This window comes from Crocuta crocuta, unplaced genomic scaffold (assembly GCF_008692635.1).
Source record: "Crocuta crocuta isolate KB4526 unplaced genomic scaffold, BGI_CrCroc_1.0 scaffold282, whole genome shotgun sequence".
NCBI classification, from domain to species: Eukaryota; Metazoa; Chordata; class Mammalia; order Carnivora; family Hyaenidae; genus Crocuta; species Crocuta crocuta.
Genome location: NW_027529174.1, coordinates 3,146,906 through 3,162,596, shown reverse-complemented (window position 1 = coordinate 3,162,596; position 15,691 = coordinate 3,146,906). Strand labels below are relative to the sequence as shown.

Below are 15,691 nucleotides of genomic sequence, written 5' to 3'. Positions count from 1 at the left end.
TGCTGTGGGGGAAGTACGTAGGGGATGGGCTAAATGGGTGATGGACATTAAGGAGGGCATTTTCTGGGATGAGCACTGGGTGTCCTATGTAAGAGATGAAACACTGGGTTCTACTCCGGAAGTCAAGACTGCACTGTATGTTAACTAACTTGAATTTAAATTTTAAAAAAAGAAGATGCCATGTTATAAAAACAGATTAGATGCCCCCTTTGGGCCGTGCTCACTACATACCTGAGAAAGCATAGACATTATATGCCCGCTGTCCCTACAGGAAAAGTGCACACGAAGTTGCAAGGATGTGTGTGAAAAGCCAGACTCTGAAAGGCTTTAGCTTTCTGGGTTTGCCTACATTTTATCCTACGTTTTATCGACTTGGAGATTAAGATGTGAATGAGAGATAGAAAGACATGCTAGGGGAAACAGGAAAATAGGGTTAGTGACGAAGTTGTGGGCTTGGGACTTTTACTTTTCCTCTTTTCTTTCATTGAAGGGGACGAAGGAATGTGCCTTCACAGGAAAACTCAGTGGGGTAATGAACTTAAATCCCCCACAGCTCGCTCTCTCCTGCCATGAGGATGTAAGAGAAAGGCTGCAGGGGGTGGAGCCGGAGGGAGCATCGCAGAGCAAGGTTAGTGGAAGGCGAGAAACAGAAGGTGAAGGGCCAGGGGAGTTTGAAAGGAGGCAGAAGAACAAAGCAAGAAAAGGAAGGTTAGGAGAGGGGCCGGGAGCCAAGGGGGACCGGGTGGCCGCACCTAAAACACACCAAGTGTCTCCAATTAAAGCTCTGAAACTAAGACCATGAAGGAAGCACTTTAAAAAGCCAAAGTTCTCTTCAACACAAGGGCAAATGAGGAGAGAAAGGGAGCTGAGAACAAGGGGCACGGAAGGCAGAAGAGAGAAGAAGGAGAGCTCCAAACCTCACCTCCTAATCATTCTGCCTGAGGTGCTGAAAGCATTTCTTTATAAAGTGTGAAGTTTCAGTTGAATCCAAATTCCTGGCATTGGAGACAGCGCCAGGGGCCGCTTATGAGAAACAAAATCTTTTTTCCTAAAAGGAAGGAAATTCTCTTTTCCTATGAGGTCGTCTCTATCTTGAACCGCCTAGATTCTTCTTCCATTCATTTACTGGATGACACTGTCCTAACGGGAAAGATGAGGTCAGGCCTGATCGATAGTGAAACAAAATCTGTCAGAGACCCTAACTAATAGCCCACACCTGTAAGCACTGCTCCAGGAATCACAGACACCCATGGCCACCCTCTTCTCCATCATAAAGCTGTACAGAATGCTGAAGTGGGATGGCAGGGTTTGAAAATGATACAATGTATTTTTCCCCAACCATGGAGCAAAAAGGTATATTTAATCAGTCAAGAGGTCTATTTAACGTGGTAGTTCCATGATTGATGACTGCTTGAAGAAAACAGAGCTAGATTCCTCCCTCACTCCATATACAAAAATAAATGCCAAATGGATGTCAGTGTAATAGAAGAACATTTACAACTTATTTTAGAATTAAGAATTTCTGCACTAAGATTTAAAAACCCAGAAGCCATAAAAAATGATAGGTATATTTGACTACCTAAACATTACAACTCTTGTATAAAAAATACCTCAAAGAGTAGGGACACTCATGGATGCCAGTGATTTTTAGATAATCACTCACTGAATTCAGGTAAAATTAATCATTCAAAATGGCAGCGTTGGGTCCGATGTCCTGACACTTTAAGTATAGAGTAAAACACCAATGAAAACCACAAGTAGGCTCCACACTTGCCTGCAGTGCCTGGGTCTGGCCACCTGTCTCAGGATCTCTTACCTCCTGGTTTTCATGGTTGGCTCTAGCGACAGTCACAAGGTTTATTGGAAGGGCACAAACACTGTTAGAGTACTTAGAACATTTCTCTCCGTCCATGTTTTAAGAATCTCAAAAGTGCTCAGACTATAATGAGAGAGTTCACATGTGTGTGAATTATTTGTGTATTGAAAGAGGAAGGGGTAACGCCGGAAGTACCTTCCCTCAAAAAAGCTGTGATCAGGGGTGCCTGGGTGGCTCAGTCAGTTAAGCGGCTGACCTTGGCTCAGGTCACGATCTCGCGGTCCGTGGGTTCGAGCCCCACATTGGACTCTGTGCTGACAGCTCAGAGTCTGGAGCCTGTTTCAGATTCTGTGTCTCCCTCTCTCTGCCCCTCCCCAACTCATGCTCTGTCTCTCTCTGTCTCAAAAATAAATAAACGTTAAAAAAAAAAAAGCTGTGATCATATTATACCACTGCTGGTTTAAAAAATATAAACTACTTTATGAAAATATCCTTTATAAGAAGGAAACGAGCAAAAATGAAAACCCCCATGTCAACGATGTGTGACACCCCTCTTCCACTTTAGAAGTGAGAAAAATGATAAGAACAGAAATGCAACCTTGCAAAGAGACTCATTCGAGTTTTTCAGTTTTTTTTTTAATAAAATGGCATCGATTGCTGAAAGCATTATGACCTTTGTTATGCTACATAATACTGATATAAAATGTGAATAGTACAAAGTTCCTCATATATAATATACGGTTTTAATATATTACATTTGTTTCTACATAAACAGACTATAAATATATGTGCCATAGCATGTTTTACAGTCATGGTTCCAGCATCTCACACTATGATACCAAACGAAAAAGACGTCTTCTTTTTTAAAAAGGAAAGAACAGGGGCAGAAACCAGTAGAAATAGCTTTACATGTTAAAAGTCTAAATACAAGAGATGGTGTTAAACCTTTGGTGACAAAAGAATTTTGAAATCTGGCTAACAGTCATTGAGGGAGCGAACAAACCACATCAGCTTTGACTAGAGTGTAGAGGCCAAATTACTAAAATGCCTGACCGACCAGGGATGCCAAGAGGGGAAAGGGTCAGGGAGGGGAGAAGGAACAAGAGAGTAAAATCCTTCCTGAAGCCTTGACACCACAGCTTGATACGGAACCTACTGCATTCAGGCTCAGACATGTCGCATCAGGACAGATATGTGGGTATTCATCCAGAAGAAACCAGAAGCTGGTTTTTACAGTCACAACTCTTCCACACGACAGGGAGCCTCCATCTGAATGTCCTTTCTTTGTGGCGTTCTGAATAAAGGATCGGCCTGGGAGACAAGGAGCCAGAGCTGCGTCATTTCCTTCCTGGGCCTTGGCCAGGAGACACGTAAGAGTCCGGAAGGAAATCTCATTAGGAGTCGGAAACAGCCCAAGGAGCTCTCATTTAGCCCAACCGGGAAGAGCACGCAACCTTCTAAAACCAATAACCTCATCTGAAGCCTTTATTTTTCCTAACAGACCCTGTGCCCATCTCCACCGGAGCCTACATAATGCACTTGAAAGCCCCAGTCTGCTCTCGGAGCAAGCCAACATCTTCCTTTCTGTCAATCCAAACCCCACACATAAGACGTGGCTGAGGACCCATACATATCCCAAGCAAAGCTTCTTGGATGGACTCAGCCCTAAAGGTCCTTCCCATCTTCAACACCTAAAGCCCTTGCATCGCCTGGTTTATCTTCTGGCTTTACAGAGAGGTGTCAGTTCCCAAGGTACTGCCACTTCATGGAAGATGCAGCCATTCCTTGAACTTCTTTTTGTTACAACCCACAGGGAGACCCATTAAGGGGCATCGGACATGCTTTCTAAACGCATAAACAGAAAGTCAACACTGGGAGAAAACACAAACACATTCTTGAGTCACAAACATCTTCTCAGGAAATGCCTAGGGGACTGGCTCCCTGCAGTCTGAGGTCCTTTTTTATGAAATGAAAATCAAATGTGGCTACTTCCTAGTGGTGGAAAGAACAACACTTGAAAATCTGAGCAGCACCTCTCGTGTGATTTCCAGGAGTCGGGGACATGGGTGCCTCCTTTTAAACAGGAGGAGAGCTCAATGCGGGTCCAGAGTCAGGCTGGAGGGTCTGGGCTGCACTGCCAGCTTGTGGTCCAATCTCCACGAGCTTTAAAAGTTCGGCCTCCTCGCTGGAGTACACAGTGGTGTCCGTGTCGTCGGAATGATAGCCGGACTGGTAGCCACTCGTGTGGTTTGAGCCCTCAGACGCCACGGACTCCTTGCTTTTGCTGGGCATCAGTCCACTGTGGAAGAAATGGCGACCAAATGAGTTGGCGAAGAGAAGGCAGTTCTTGCCCCTCTCACCCTAACCCTGTTCCCGACCTCGTGTGGGCTGTAATCTCCCTGGAGACACCAGCCCCTATCTCTCCCACTTGTTAATCAACATATCAGGTTTACTCAGACAACGTCTATTTTCAGGTACTAGCGTGAGCTTGTAGTTTCAGATAAGTCCTCTTATTTGGGTCCAAGTCTTTCAAGCCCGTGAAGAGATGAAAGGCAGTTCTCCTGAGCTATGCAAAGGCTCCAACCAATGGAACATTTTTATGGCCTTGTAGATTGACAGGTTTGTATACAATGATAGGAGCCAAAGGGACTCTTTCATGATGTGGAAGGAAACAGGGATGTTCTGAAAGTCCACTTCTGCTTTCCTCACACTGTCAATTAGGGATTACAAAGCATGTGCAAAGTGTTAATAAAGCTCTTGAGCAACTTTAAACTTGAATAAGTTGAAGCGTGTGTGTGTGTGTGTGTGTGTGTGTGTGTGTGTGTGTATGTGTGTGTGCAATCAAGTCAGACTGTCAAAAACTGCTTTTTACTCATCAAAACCACATTCTTTGGAAGGACTGAGGGCCCAGATCACTCAGCAGCAACTAGAGAATGTTTTCAATGGCGCAGAATCATGACAGACCATGATCGTGTCAAAGCCTAAAAGTGTAAAACTTCGGGATTTACATTTTCTCAAACCATTCTGAGGTATGGGGTTTTTTTCCCTCCTGAATACATGTTTTACCAAATTATTCATGTTAAAAACTACCAAAAAAGTATTTCATTAACTCTGTGTTCATGTATGGTTTGAAAGTTATTTCAAATAATTAGAAATGCAATTTTTCTTTCAAACCAACCTCAATCAAATAAAGTTAATGTCTCAAACAATGGCATGGTGGCTAGCACATAGTCACTGCTGAATAAATACATTTTAAATCAACGAGTGAAACATGATTGGCTCGAAAAATTTCTTACCTTGGGCCTAAAGCAAACAATAAAATTGCAGAGTGTCTCATTTTAATTTTTTTTTCTTTAAGTGAACATCCCTCATAACCCATAGGCATTCCCTTATAATAACCATTTATAAAATGGTTAGATTACAAGGAGATCAGTCTTCTCTATTCTTACCTAGAGTGAGCTCACTAACAAATCACTGCTCTTTATCTTGCTGTGTTTATACAGATTTTCATTTATTTGTTAGGTTACAGGCAGGTACGTCTATTCAAAGCAACTACAAATTCCTATAAAACCACATGGGGGAAATCATATTCAAAACCAAATTTAGTATTTTCCCCACAAGTTAGCCAATAATAATAGGAAGAAGCCAAATAAGTCAGCCAATAATATTTAAGTATCTCAAACAAATAGATACTGGCTTATTTCTTATACATCATACTTCTAAAGACAGATGCACTCATTTATGTACAGGTGTGAAAATTCTTCAGAGTCCACAAAGATTTTTATCTTCTCAATCTGATGGATTACATCCAATGACCTTTGTTATTTAGCCAGTACCATACAAACCCCTGACCACAGAAATATAAAAATACCCTGGTGTTCATAAATTCTCATAAAAACTGACCAAATGCCCTAATTAATTTCAGATTCTTTTTTAGGTGTTCCAGGTAATTTATTTGTTTGATTAGTTTCAGTTCTTTATTAGTTCAGCTGATGCAAATTTGCCTACCCACCAAAGACACAAAAAGGGAAAACTCTTTACAAAAAGTCCTAAGTTCCTTCCAAAAATTCCAGTTGAGATTTGTCTTTTCTGTGTGGCTGAGCCTTACCTAAAAGACGGAGCTAATTTGTTTCTGTCTTCCAAAGTTTTCAGCTCTTCTGATGCAAGAACCATACCACTGTCCGTCTGGTTGTCCTTTTTAAGAGACAAGGAGATGGCACAGTTGATGAGTGTGCACACTGACCAATTATTTAATTAAACTGATTTCTTAACCCATCTATCAGACAATATGCTCCAGGGTTCAACAGAGGGAGGTAAAGATATCACAGCCCAAAACTGTACAAGCTATAAGGAGAAATACCTTCTTCCTAGTAGTAAACCCAGGCCTGAAAGAAAAGAAGAACTTAGGAAGAAGCAGCTGAGGAGACCTGTTTCCATCCCTCTTTTCTTAATGATACTGTTTACACTTGAGTGGAATTGGCCATGGTGCTAGACTATCAGGAACCTTGGGCCAGAGACTGTACTTATGTAAAAAACCAAGGGGGGAGCTGATCAGTTCCATCTCCATGAGCCCAAGACACGGACCCCCAAGGACAGCCTTATAATGAGGCTCCAAGACTGTAATGCTTAGGCTAATATTTACCTAGCTAATGTTTCATCCTTCATATTGTTTTTAAGACTATTTTTAAAAGATGTACTTACATCTGGGATTACTTTTACTTCTGGTTCTTCCAACGGGATGTCTTCAAATGTTTTTACACTCACGGGCCGGCTCTTTCGCTTACTGTTCTGCAGATACTGACTGCAAAAGAACAAATATTTATATTTTAGTGGTGGTATATTTGGCTGCAGATACCAAAAGTGATACCTAAGTTCATTATCCTTCAACCACAAGTTTAATAGCAAGCTTCAAAACATCCTTTGGAAAAAGAAAATCAAAACAAAACAAAAATCTTTCTCTGCTAGCACACATTGAAGGCTTAATTTCCTGTAAAAGCCTATTTAAAAGTATAATATAAGTGAGGGAGCCTAGATGAGCTCCTGTTCTTTTGAATCATACTTCTGAGGACCAGGGCTGGACTAAAGACAACAACAGCAATCTAAGTGATCAACTGTCTTCTGCCTGGCTTCCTGGTTGCCTGAGCTGGACTCTCAACATACGACCAAGCGATACACATCTTTCTGGCCATCTCCAGAAAAATTTTTCTAGATAATGCTCACAGAGCAATGATTCTGTGAAAGATGGGCAGAGGAAATGCCTGCAGATCTCACTGAATCTCACCTGGGTTCCGTAAAGGACACTGAACCCCCTGTAAAGGAGACAACCTCCTCCTTCTGCACGTAATTGAGGCTTAGTATGTAGAGAGGAGGGTGGGCTGAGTCTCACAATCCCCTATTTTCGGCCCACAGAATTGCCAGTCTTGGGAGGAGGCAATGTGGTTTAAAAGTCAGGAGATATTCTGGGGCGCCTGGGTGGCTTAGTCGGTTAAGCGTCCGACTTTGGCTTAGGTCATGATCTCGCGGTTTGTGGGTTAGAGCCCCGCGTCGGGCTCTCTGGTGACTGCGAGCTCAGAGGCTGGAGCCTGTTTCAGAGTCTGTCACTCCCTCTCTCTCTGACTCTCCCCTGCTCACGCTGTCTCTCTCTCTCTCTCTCTCCTAGAAATAAATAAAACATTAAAAAAAAAAAGTCAGGAGAGATTTTGTCTATTTCAAAGTCTACCACTGGCTCTACAAACTTGGGAAAGTCGTGAATATTTCCATGCCTCAGTTGCCCCATTTTAAAAATGTGTTGGTAATAGCTTTCCCTCCCTCACTTACAAAGATATCTGGAGGATGGATGAGGTGGGTGACAAATGTCATTAGAAGGAATGACACTCTATCAGCCAAAGCTTATTTTCCTCCTCTGAATTCCAAAGGACACCAGCTTCCCTCAGGAGTTCAAAGAATGGGACTTGTCAGACAATATACCACCTGTTTTCTGGGGGTGCTCCTTCCCCACCATGTGGCTTTGGGTGAGGCTGAGCGATCCTGTTAAAATCACCAACAGCCCAAATGGAGAGAAGGGAAGTCTATTTCACAGCAAGGGACAGCAGATTCACTCTTCACACTCATCCCTGCATACTGCTCCCGGCTTCTGGACATGTTATGTATTCCTTGTGTTTTCTGTGACCAAGTGGAGTGAGGACTCACTTGAGCCAAAGGAGGAGAATGGAAATTGATTCTCCCTCCCCTGCCCCAGGAGGCTGGTTCTTCCCCTTACGAAGAGAATAGAATGAGGTTTACCAGTGACATCTTCACTCAGGAAACCACCAAAAGGAAGACAATATATAAGGAGAGAGAGAAAAGCCCACTTCTCCTGAGTCCAGTCCCTAAGAGTGGCGATTGCCAAAAACTTGGTACCATGTAGTTAATCAATCATTCACTCATTCACAGATCTAGGAATCCTTGACTGAGAGTCTACCACATGCCAGGCACTGTGCTAAAATGCTCCTCAACTGTTATCTCATAGCACCTTCATAGGTGGTACTTGTTGGGGTGGGTATTATTATCCCAAGTTCAGATGAGGAAACCAAAGCATAAAAAGGTTAAGGAACTTGTCCAAAATCACATAACTAAAGTAGCTGGATCATTCTTTTGAGGGTTATGAGTAGCCTTCATGAAAGATTTCAAGCCTGAGACTGACAAAGTCAGATGTGCCCTTTAGAAAGATGGCTCTAGGTAGAGGAAGGTGAAAACAGAGGCCATGAGATCAATTAGGGGGCTCTTTTCCCCATATCTAGGAGAAAGAAGGGCAGCCTGCCTAAGAAAGGAAATGCCCACAGGGTTTGGAGAAGTAGGCAGATCCCAGGGATATTCAGGATATAGAATCAACTAGAGGGGGTGAGCTTGGGCAATAACTCAGCTGTCACAGAAAAAACAGCCGAGGAAGCTGAGACTTAGGGAGGAAATGGCTAGCACTGGGATATGAAATTGGCCTTCAGATTCTAAAGCCCATTGTTTCATTTTGTTTTGCTACCCTACTCCACACTGACTCCCTTGGAAAAGTATCAGGAAGGAAAAAGTAGAAGAGAACAATGGATGTGATTGTTCGGGTCTTTATTAAGCACCTACTATGTGCACAACACTGCTCTCTCTCCCACGAGGCACTAACTGTGTGGTGGGAACAGGGAGGGCGAGCAGACAGACAGAAGGTGGAGAAAGGACAGTTTCACTTCAAGCAATCTGATATCACAGCCAAATCCAGGAACATCTAGCCAGGAGGCTGTCCCAGACATCAATCCACAGGAGCACTTAATCATACCAGCAATTAACCAAAATGAAGAAAAACGGTATGTGCCAAACCTTCTCTCTGGGAGAGAAAAGAAATCTTTGATAAGCTGCTTGGAGTAGGAGGTGAAACTCCCAGGGGAAATGATGGAGCAACCAGATGGTCCCCAAACTCCCCTCATAGAAAGATGAGTCCAATTACTATGTGTTTTCTTGCAGAAAGCATGCAAACTTGGGGCCAGAGCTGATCCACAGGGGAAATTAGAGACAAAGCTGAGTCTAGACGCTAGCGATCCGTCCTTCCCCCCCTCCCCCACAGCCCTCTCAGCCTCTTCCCCAAATAAATGATGAACAAATATTTTCAAATAATTTAAAGGGGCCACAAATCACGGGGTTGATGCCTGCAGGGGTGCCTCTGTCCAGCTCTATTTATGATGCAATGAGATTGAAAACTATAAAGAGAAAGTAAACGAGAGAGACTCCTCAGCCTTCCGACCTGACTGGAAATGTGAAAGAGGAGAGAACGAGTCCACTGAGAAGTACCCCAACCTCATCTCTGGTCTCCCCAGGGAAGCAGGACCTGAAGAGAGCCTCAAAAGGAGGTGTGCCATGTGCAGATGCCTCAATTCTGGGTTTCTTTTAACCCAGATGATTAAAATGTGACGGCGGAGTCTTGCTTTTATAAAAGGAAAAAAGGTGGAGGGGGTTGAGAGGGGGTGCAGACAAAGGATTCCAATTTCCATTTTATTTTTCAAATTATGGCTGGATAAAAGAGAAACTGGACTGGAAAGACCCATTCGAAAATCACAGACAGAAAATAGGAGCCAGGCCTATGCTCAGAGTGCGGTGTCACACTTGTCCATGCTTCTGGGGATAAATGTTAGCAGCCCTGACTTAGATCCGGCATTGCATTTGGCACTTCCATTACACTGACATGACTTCATCGACTCTCAGCACCATATGCAAAGCACCCAAGTGAGCCAAGAGGCTGCCAGCTCGGGTCCTCACTCCACCTGGTCACAAAAACACCCAAGGAATGATCAAAAACACCCAAGGTTCATGATCAAATGGTTTTCTGCTCAAGAAGGCAGTGGTGTTGCAGGAATAATTACCAGTCCAGAGAAGGCTAGCCAAGCTTGAACTAGAGGTTCTTGGGTTTTTTTTTTTTAAGTTTATTTATTTGGTGGGGGGGGAGGGGAAGAGAGAGAGCGGGAGAGACAGAGAGTCTCCCCACACTGTTACTGTCAGCACGGAGCTTGATGCAGGGCTCTATCCCACGAATTGTGAGATCATGGCCTGAAACCAGGAGTCAGATGCATAACTGACTGGACCACCCAGGCACCCCTTGAACTAGAGGTTTTTAAACATGAGAGTGGAATTATTGGCTTTCGGTTCATTAATTTTTCTCTCTGAGGGTCCCACTGGGTGTGGCAGAAAATAGGACCAGGATAGGTATCTGAGGAACTGGATTTGTCCTAGAGATGTGATTTTAAGCAGCTTGCTCGATAGCTATCATGCCTTGAGTGCTAAGTGCCGGGCACTTAGAAATAAAATATACCACGTAATTCTCAAAATAATAATTTTTGAACACCGGCGTCTTCACCTGGGTCACAGGGAAGATGTGCGCCAGGTCCCTAAGAGGCATACTCGGGGTCCAACCAGCTGGGTCTGACTCTAAAGTCGGGATCTTTAACCAGAGTGTTTTTTCTTTCCACCAAGTGATTGCTCTGAGCCTCACGTACAACATCTACATCACGGAAGATCATAGCTGCTACCTTGCCTAACTCTGAGAGCTGTCACGTGAGTACCATCTGATAATACAAGGAAACGTTCTATGAGACATGCTAAAAGTTCCTGACACAGATTCAACGGGCAGCTCGTCGGCTTCTACCCTCTCCGGCAGCATTCCTGCCAGCCCGTGTGATTCCCACGGGTCAAGGGATCGGGGGCCCTCCTCCCCCACCACCTGGCAGCCTGGCCGACCTAGCGCTCCACACCCCTCCCTGCAACCACAGCACATTCAACAGGGCAGGCTGGACTGTGCTGTCCGGGGGTCCAGTGACAGGAGGAAAATACCCAAAAGAGTGGGAAAAGAAACAAAGCAAACCAAAGAGGTCCCAGGCTTACTAAAAGACAATTTTAATATTACATTGCAGAAACCGTATCAAGTCTTTCCTCATGCACAGGTGCTGGGAGAGAGACAAAAGAAAGCTGCCTCCAGAGTCCCTTTACAAATCAGGACAGAACTGTAGTGCATGTGTTTTAAATAAGCCTAGAAGTCCCATTATGCAAATAAAATGCTGAAAATCAGACTAGGGAGGGGCTTCTGAAGATGTGCTGTCCAGTCCAATTCAGGACCCGGCCCCACGGCAGACTGCACCCCAGCCAGCGAGGCGCAAGTGTGTTTTCATATATGCATAAAACTCTTCCTTCCTGAATCCTTCCTAAGCCATTTAATTCACATTAATAAAAGCGTACATGGGGATAATTTAAATACAGATGTCTATATAAAATTGGTCTCTTTTTCTGGAGATTAACAAACTGTGGCATTCCAGCTATTTGCAGCTGCAGGGCTTAGAATTCTAAAGGAACAGCTATGGCAGCAATGTGGACCACAGATGGGAAGAGCCTCACCTACCCCGGCCCTCTTCAAGGAGCGCTTCCCTTTATAGCAGTCTCGGGGCTAAGGTTAAGTGTGGAAGTGGGAGGCGGCAGCTGTGTAAAACGCCTTCCTTCCATCCCCTCCCCACAGAACCTTGCCTTGCCAACTCCCCAGGGGATGCTGACCATATACAGTACCTGATTCCTGCTGTGTTGTCATAATGGAATTTGGGGTCACACACTTCCTCTTCCTCCATACAGGAAACAGGTGAGGTAGGCAGAGAGAGTCCAGAATCCTCTTCCATGCTCAAAGTCTCTGATATTGGGAGAACAATATAGTCTTTGCCATCCTGAAACAACAAATACAGCGATGCTATTGTTATGGCTTCAGCCCCTCAAAAGCCCCTTTCGTGAAAAACAAAGGCCAAGGGGGCTTCGTGGTTAGGAGGCATGTCGCTCTCATCTACGGCCATACCACCCCGAAAGCGCCCGATCTTGTCTGATCTCAGAAACTAAGCAGGGTCGGGCCCGGTTAGTCCTTGGATAGGCGGTATGTTGCTCTCATATCTGAATGCAGAACTTAAAAGATGACATTCAAAGTGGTTTATCAAAACCAAAAGGGCCCTTGAAAGGGACATGTATATGAAAGTATGGTAAAGGAGCTAACATAAAAACAGGATAAGGAAGGGATCCACGGAAGACTGTGGTTACAAGGAAGACAAAGCAGGCTGTGGCCATGGACGCAGCGGCAGAGCACGGAGAGCTGAGGAACCATTTCTTCACAAAGCCCTACCTACGTGAGCCAGGTCTTTTAAAGGGCATGTCATCCAATTTTAGCCTCTACATTTCAAGGCAATGGAAAATCTGATGACAGGCTAGAGAAAAGCAATAAATGTACAGGAAAATGGGTCTTCTGAGAAAAGGTTGCACAATTTAACATTATTTCATCAGGAGAAAGAAATAAAGGGCAATTTGATACCTTTAAACGTTTGAAAGGTTTACTGATAAAAACAGATTTGACCCATTGTCCCCTACCTGTTCAAAAGAAAAGCAGGAGGAAATTGGCTTCCATTCCTGGTAGTAAGAGGCATTGACTGGAAATTAAATAACTTTCTAATGGTAAAGGTTAACAACTTTAAAATCCTCCAATGGAAGGGATGAGGGCCTGGGATTATACTAAGGAAAAAGCCTTGCATTTTGCAGGGTTCAGATGCAGTGTGGCCTGCACAACGTATTAAATTCCTTGAAATCCCACCCGCTGCTGATATTCTGTGGATCAACAAATGTTTTCTTTTAACTTTAGAAGAGCATCTGAAGACAACAAAAAGATACATCAGGAGGAATGAGTGGTCTGCTCCCAGGTTATGAATTAGGACCTCATTAGGATCTCATCTATCTCAAAGGGTAATTATAGGTTTTATAAGAGCATTATTGCTCAGATCTACAAGAATATCGCTCCTTATTCAGTGGCTGATAGGACAGCATGGTGGCTGTGAGATCTAGGGAGGAGAGGAGCTCTTGTATACGCTTCTTGGGTGGAGGTCACGAACCTGCTGGGCATTAGCTTGTAACAGATTTCCCAAATGTTCCACCAGCTCTGAAAACGTGGGTCTCTGATTGGGCTCCCCATGCCAGCAGTCAAGCATGGTCTGGTACCTAGAGAAGCAAAACACTAATGTCATTAACTGCCTCCATCTTCCTCACCTGATGCCGAAAATAAGCACTTGAATGACTAAACATCTATGAAATGTCTGCCATGAGCCCAGATGCTAAACGGTAATACCACACTGTATAAAACGCGGAGTCCTACACTTCGAGCATCAAGTATGTATAGAAAATACTATAAATCAACATCTAATAAAACTAACTGGTCGGGGGGCATCTGGGTGGCTGAGAGGGTTAAGCCTCCTACATTGGCTCAGGCCATGATCTCACAGTCCCGTGAGTTTGAGCCCTGCGTCCGGCTCTGTGCTGACAGCTCAGAGCCTAGAGCCTGCCTCAGATTCTGTGTCTCCCCCTCTCTCTCTGCCCTTTCCCCTCTATCTGTCCATCTGTCTTTCTCTCTCAAAAAAAATAAATAAATAAACATTAAAAAAATTTTTTAAAAGATACTAACTGGTTGGTATAGATAAAGTGTTATTTCAAGAAGAGATGACTCTCTGCTTCAGGTTATCAAGGAAGACTTCCAGGGAGAAGTAGGACATAGGCTGGGTCATGAAAGAGGTCTGCATCATGACAAGTCTGGGCAGGGAGAATTTCTGTGAGCAAAGAAAGGATAGAAAGATACTTTCAAAGTCTTACATTTCTGGTGTGGTATAATCGGGGGCCCTCATTCTAGTGCCTTCTTTCAATCGCCTACAAAATTCCTCATCGATCTTTACTCCGGGATATGGAGAAGCACCTAGAATAAAATAGTAATAGAACATTATTTGATTTGATTTCCTCTTATAGAAAACCCTGAGCCTGATTCTTGAACATCATATACATATATATGCCACTGACTTCTATCATTCTATTTGGAGTATGGATAGAGGGACAAAAAGAAGTGACTTACCTAAGGAAAATATTTCCCAGAGCAAAACACCAAAAGACCACACATCACTCTGAATTGTGTACACTCTGTCAAAAATTGTTTCTGGGGCCATCCATTTCAAAGGGAGGCGAGCCTAAGAGGGTAGAAGACAAGGAATCAGAACGCGACTTAGCACATATCTGAAGAAAAAACTACCTTTGTTCCCAACACAGGTCCTGAAGCTTGCAAAGAGGAATTTGGATCCTGTAACTTAATGGATCAATGGGTTCATCTTTGAAACTTACATCTCCTTTTCTGACATAATCTGGGTCTTTATAAATATCCCGGGCCAAGCCAAAGTCACAGATTTTAACCACGTTCTTCTCCGACAAGAGGATATTTCGTGCCGCCAGGTCCCTGTGGATACACTGCAAAAAGAATCGTGTGTGTGTGTTAGGTCTCGGAACAGCTGATCTCTTCTGCATCTGTTGTGACCTCATGTTCAAAAAAATCCACATCAGAAAACTAACTGATTAACAAGAACTGGGCTAATGTCTTTCATCAACACTTCAGGAAAAAAAGTCTGACTTTTGCTGAGACACACATCTGCTTTTTCTAAAAACAACCCCAGAATTTGGAGTTAAATAATTAAGTTATAGTATGATCATGGAGTCATAAATAGACTTCACTTGGACACAATTAAGAATGTGTTTCTGGGGGCGCCTGGGTGGCTTAGTCGGTTGGGCGTCCGACTTTCGCTTAGGTCATGATCTCGCTGTAGTGGGTTCGAGCCCCGCGTCGGGCTCTGTGCTGACTGCCAGCTCAGAGCCTGGAGCCTATTTCGGAGCTGTGTCTCCCTCTCTCTCTGACCCTCCCCTCTTCACACTGTCTCTCTCTCTCTTCTAGAAATAAATAAAAATATTAAAAAAAAAAAAAAAAAAGAACGTGTTTCTGGTCACATCCACATATCCCTTTGGCCTGGCACCATATACAGTTAAAATCTGTTATTCTAAGGAGGCCCTAGAATGGAAGTTATTTTGAATGAATGCACGGAAACCAGGAACAAGGGGCGCTCGTTGGTTTGGTGCCCTTTGTTGGTTTCCCCATTCCACATGGAACTGAAGCTGACCAGCTCTGATAAACCATTCCCTGTGGGGCTCATCCTGCTTTCAAAGTGTCGGATTATCAAAAAAGCCTACAAAAGAGATTTCTCGATAGTCAAGTTGACCCTCCGGTGCACCCAAGAGTAATAGTACGTTTCCCTTGCTTTCTCTCTACCCTTTTCCTTTCCTCAGTTTCTCTCTTTCCATTATCTCCCATCCTCATGTAACCTCCTACTACGGAGCAACTTAAGCTCCACCGGGTAGATTTGTGAGGGAATAGAGTCTCGGGGAACATTTATAAATGAATGAAAAGCTCAGAGGATTCTGAAGTCAGTGCAAGAGTGACCAAGGGAGCCCGGAATTGCTGAACACCCACATCTTGCGTCGTATAGT

The 15,691-nt window shown here is 43.9% G+C and overlaps 1 protein-coding gene across 1 annotated transcript in view; it reads right to left on the bottom strand.

Annotated features, from left to right (window-relative positions):
* Window positions 1–2,437: 2,437 nt before the first annotated feature.
* KDR (kinase insert domain receptor) overlaps window positions 2,438–15,691 on the bottom strand; it is a 47,045-nt gene continuing 33,791 nt past the window's right edge. The window contains exons 23-30 of the mRNA XM_077757769.1: window positions 14,501–14,623; window positions 14,238–14,349; window positions 13,985–14,084; window positions 13,234–13,339; window positions 11,882–12,033; window positions 6,518–6,617; window positions 5,925–6,010; window positions 2,438–4,115 (exon numbers count right to left, since the gene is read on the bottom strand). Coding sequence (XP_077613895.1) covers window positions 3,893–4,115; window positions 5,925–6,010; window positions 6,518–6,617; window positions 11,882–12,033; window positions 13,234–13,339; window positions 13,985–14,084; window positions 14,238–14,349; window positions 14,501–14,623 — 1,002 coding nt within the window. The 3' untranslated portion in view covers window positions 2,438–3,892. The remainder of the gene's footprint in view (window positions 4,116–5,924; window positions 6,011–6,517; window positions 6,618–11,881; window positions 12,034–13,233; window positions 13,340–13,984; window positions 14,085–14,237; window positions 14,350–14,500; window positions 14,624–15,691) is intronic.